Raw genomic sequence first — 3,234 nt, 5'->3', positions numbered from 1 at the left:
GGGCGGGTGGGGCTGGAGGACAGAGGCGGGGGAGGCCTGCAGACCTGGCGAGGTGAGTGCGTGTTCGCTCCGTCCGTCAGCAGCGGTTATGGGCATAGCAGCGGGCAGGCTGGCACTGGCATTCAGAGGGTTAAAAGCATTGGCGCTGAGCGGGGGCTCCTCCCACTGATCATATTTACCCATGAGCGCCTTTCTAATAATGGCCTCCAGCCCCATGTTGGTGCTGGCATGCTCCTGCACCGCCTGGCTTCTGCAGGTCATAAGGCCTGGGAGAGAGACACACACACACAGGGGCCCGGAGGGGCCGGGGACAACGGAGAGGGGGAGAGAAGCGGAGAGAGGGAGGGGGGAGGAGAAGAGAGAATACACAGTGAGCACATTTCAGCAAAGCAACATGTTTATTGCCCTATCCGCCCCCCCGTACTTTCCTGCAGTGGTGATCGGGGTGGGGGGCTCCCTCGGACTCTGGCCCCAGGGGTTGGGGGGGTTGGCAGGAGAGATGACTGCCCCCCCCCTCCCAGTTTCTCCTACTCTGTGCTCTGGGAAATTGGAAGCCCCTTCTGCCCACTGAATCCCAGCCGGGACTGTTTTCTTAAAATTCCAAGTGGCTTAGAGAAGGTGTGCGTGTGTGCATGTGTTGGTGCATGCGTATGTGTGCCTGTGTATGTGCGCGTGTGTGTGCATGAGTGTGCCTGCAGGTGCGTGCACCTGGGTCCTGGGGGCAGAAATCAGAGGGACGCCCTTTCTGGGGACACACAGCTGGGAAACCAGGGCGAGCCAGAGCCTGGTACTGGGTGCAACGGGTCTGCCCTGGGCGCCTGGGGCTGGCAGGGAAGGGGGCCTCCACGAGGTCTGGGACCCTCACCCACCCCCCCACTGTCCCCCCAACCCCACTGGGCCTAGTTCTCCTCCCCCGACCCCTCCCTGCCTGGGAGCTATGAGGAGAGAGAGGTGCAGAGACGGACGGTGAGGGGGGGGGTGGCAGCCATGCAGTTACGGTGCGCGCGGGGGACAGGGCAGAGCTAGAGACCAATGTGTGACCACCCCCAGCCTGGCCCCCTGGTCACCAAGTGGTCCAATCAACAGACTGGTCCCAGAGAGGCCCCTGGGGATGCCCACTGCTCAGCCACGTGGATAATAAACCGGTTTTCATCCACCAGGGACTCTGTGCCTTTCCCGTGTTCCTCGTGAATCATTCTGGGGACTCTGGCAAACCCCGGGGGTGTGTGCACCCTCAGCATCTCTGTGAGACCAGCGGAGCCCAAGCCCTTCCCCCACCCCCGCCTGCATCCTCGGGCACTGTCTGCATGGATTTTAACACTTCCACTCTGGCAAATCAACTGTATGAATATCAAGTGGCCAGAGAACGAGTCTTTCTGACCCCCAACTCATCTGTCAACTACACTGATGGCTTCTGTGAGGCTGGGAACAACACAGTGGCTTTAAAAATCACATTTCTCGGGCGCCTGGGTGGCTCAGTCAGTTAAGCATCCGACTTTGGCTCAAGTCAGGATCTTGTGGTTTGTGAGTTTGAGCCCCGCGTTGGGCTCTGTGCTGATGGCTCAGAGCCTGGAGCCTGCGTCCGATTCTGTGTCTCCCTGTCTCCCTGCCCCTCCCCTGCTTGTGCTGTCTCTCTCTCAAAAGTAAATAAATAAACATTTAAAAAATTCTTTTAAATAAAAACATTTCTGAGTAGCAACCGTTTGCTTCCTACATTTTGTTTTTCTTTTCTTTCTTTTAGCTTCAAACTTGTTCACCGCCAGAGACACACTCTCCGCTTTTTAGCTGTGTATTGGCCCCATTTTCATTAGCACTTCAAAAAAAAACAGGTGGAAAAAGACGCCACGTTCCTCAGGAAAAAGCAGGAGTCCCGGCAGGGGCGCCCAGAATCCCCATGCAGGGAACACACTGCAAAGCAGGAAAGATGACGTGAGGAGCACAGGCTGTGATGGCCTCTGGGTAGACGGGCATCCCAGCCACCACAGATGTCCCCGAGCCTTCCACCCGGAGTCACGGGTCTGCGATCTGGCGGTGCCAGTCAGGCAGGAAGCTTGACCACCTCCAGCTGCAGAGGAAAGTCCGACGCAGGGGCTGAGCCACAGAGACTGGGGTCCGGGGAAATTTCTGCGTGTGTGATCTAAACCGCTTTAAAAAAGGCCACGCTGAATTTACGTGGAAGTGTCAGCTGCACCACTGCATGGGTTTCTATGCACATGCATGCCTGCGTGTTTAGTGCCTACGTCAAGATTTGGAATGTTCCGGAAACATTCATTTCTAACCATATGGTTGGTTCGACCAAACTGTCTCCTGCCTGTTGTCCGAGGCAACACAGGGGCTGTTGAGCGAAGCCCCCGTGTCTAGTCTCTGGGTAGCCGGGCGAGCCCCGCTTAGAGGCCCTGATGACCCTTTGATAAAATGGTGGTCTTTTGCTCACCACATCCCCAAAGCTTGAGGCCCCTGGTGGCCCCAGGGAAGGCTGGCCCAGGTCCCCGCTGCCCCTCTGGCCTCAGGCTCTCACTGAAGGACCAGAGCACAGCCCTGCAAACCCCCCTAGACAGAGCCCTGTCAACGGAGGTGCCAGTCCCGAATCCGCTCCGGGCCCAGTCTCTTCACACCAGACTCCCAAAGCCACTTCCAGAAAGCCCCACCATGAAGCAGCAGAAACACACACCGTGGCCCCCACCAGAGGCTGGGGATCCCACCCCAAGGATCCCCCCAAGTCCAAAACACCAGAGTGGGCTGAAGTTTTAAAAATGCGTGTGTTTTCACCCATCTCAGTCACACGTCTTCATTGTTCCCTCAGCTCCCCAGGTGCTTGGAGTTTTTGAGTCAAGCTGTTGCTCTCTCTACGATCACTCCCTGGGGGACCCTGAGCGAGCCCGCCTACGCCGAGTACATGCCCGCACCTCCCACTCGAGTCTCCCCCCAGGCCTGGCAGGGGTGGGGATGCAGCTTCCAGACAGGTGTGTGTGCGCCCAATTCTGTACAAAACACACTGGAGACCCCGCAGGGACCCCAGGGCAGACTCCCCGCAAAGCCCTGCCTTTTGTGCGAGTCTGTATCCCCACTGCCAGGTTCGTGAGTCTAGAGGGAGGGACACACCTGAACTACGAAAGGCCCCCTGTCACCATGACTATGGCCGGGGTGAGGGCCCCCGTGGCCTCCGAGGGTGCGCTCCTTGAGCGTCCTTTCAGGCCCTGCATACCCAGCCTAACCCCCCAGCACGTAGCCCTG

General features: G+C 58.3%; 1 protein-coding gene across 1 annotated transcript in view; it reads right to left on the bottom strand.

Annotated features, from left to right (window-relative positions):
* Positions 1-3,234, bottom strand: part of NCOR2 (nuclear receptor corepressor 2) — a 179,475-nt gene that overhangs the window by 2,529 nt on the left and 173,712 nt on the right. The window contains 1 exon segment of the mRNA XM_077747973.1: positions 45-270. Within this exon segment, the coding sequence (XP_077604099.1) occupies positions 45-270 (226 nt within the window).

Source organism: Crocuta crocuta, unplaced genomic scaffold (assembly GCF_008692635.1).
Source record: "Crocuta crocuta isolate KB4526 unplaced genomic scaffold, BGI_CrCroc_1.0 scaffold29, whole genome shotgun sequence".
Taxonomy (NCBI): Eukaryota; Metazoa; Chordata; class Mammalia; order Carnivora; family Hyaenidae; genus Crocuta; species Crocuta crocuta.
This window is presented reverse-complemented; position numbering and strand designations above follow the sequence as displayed.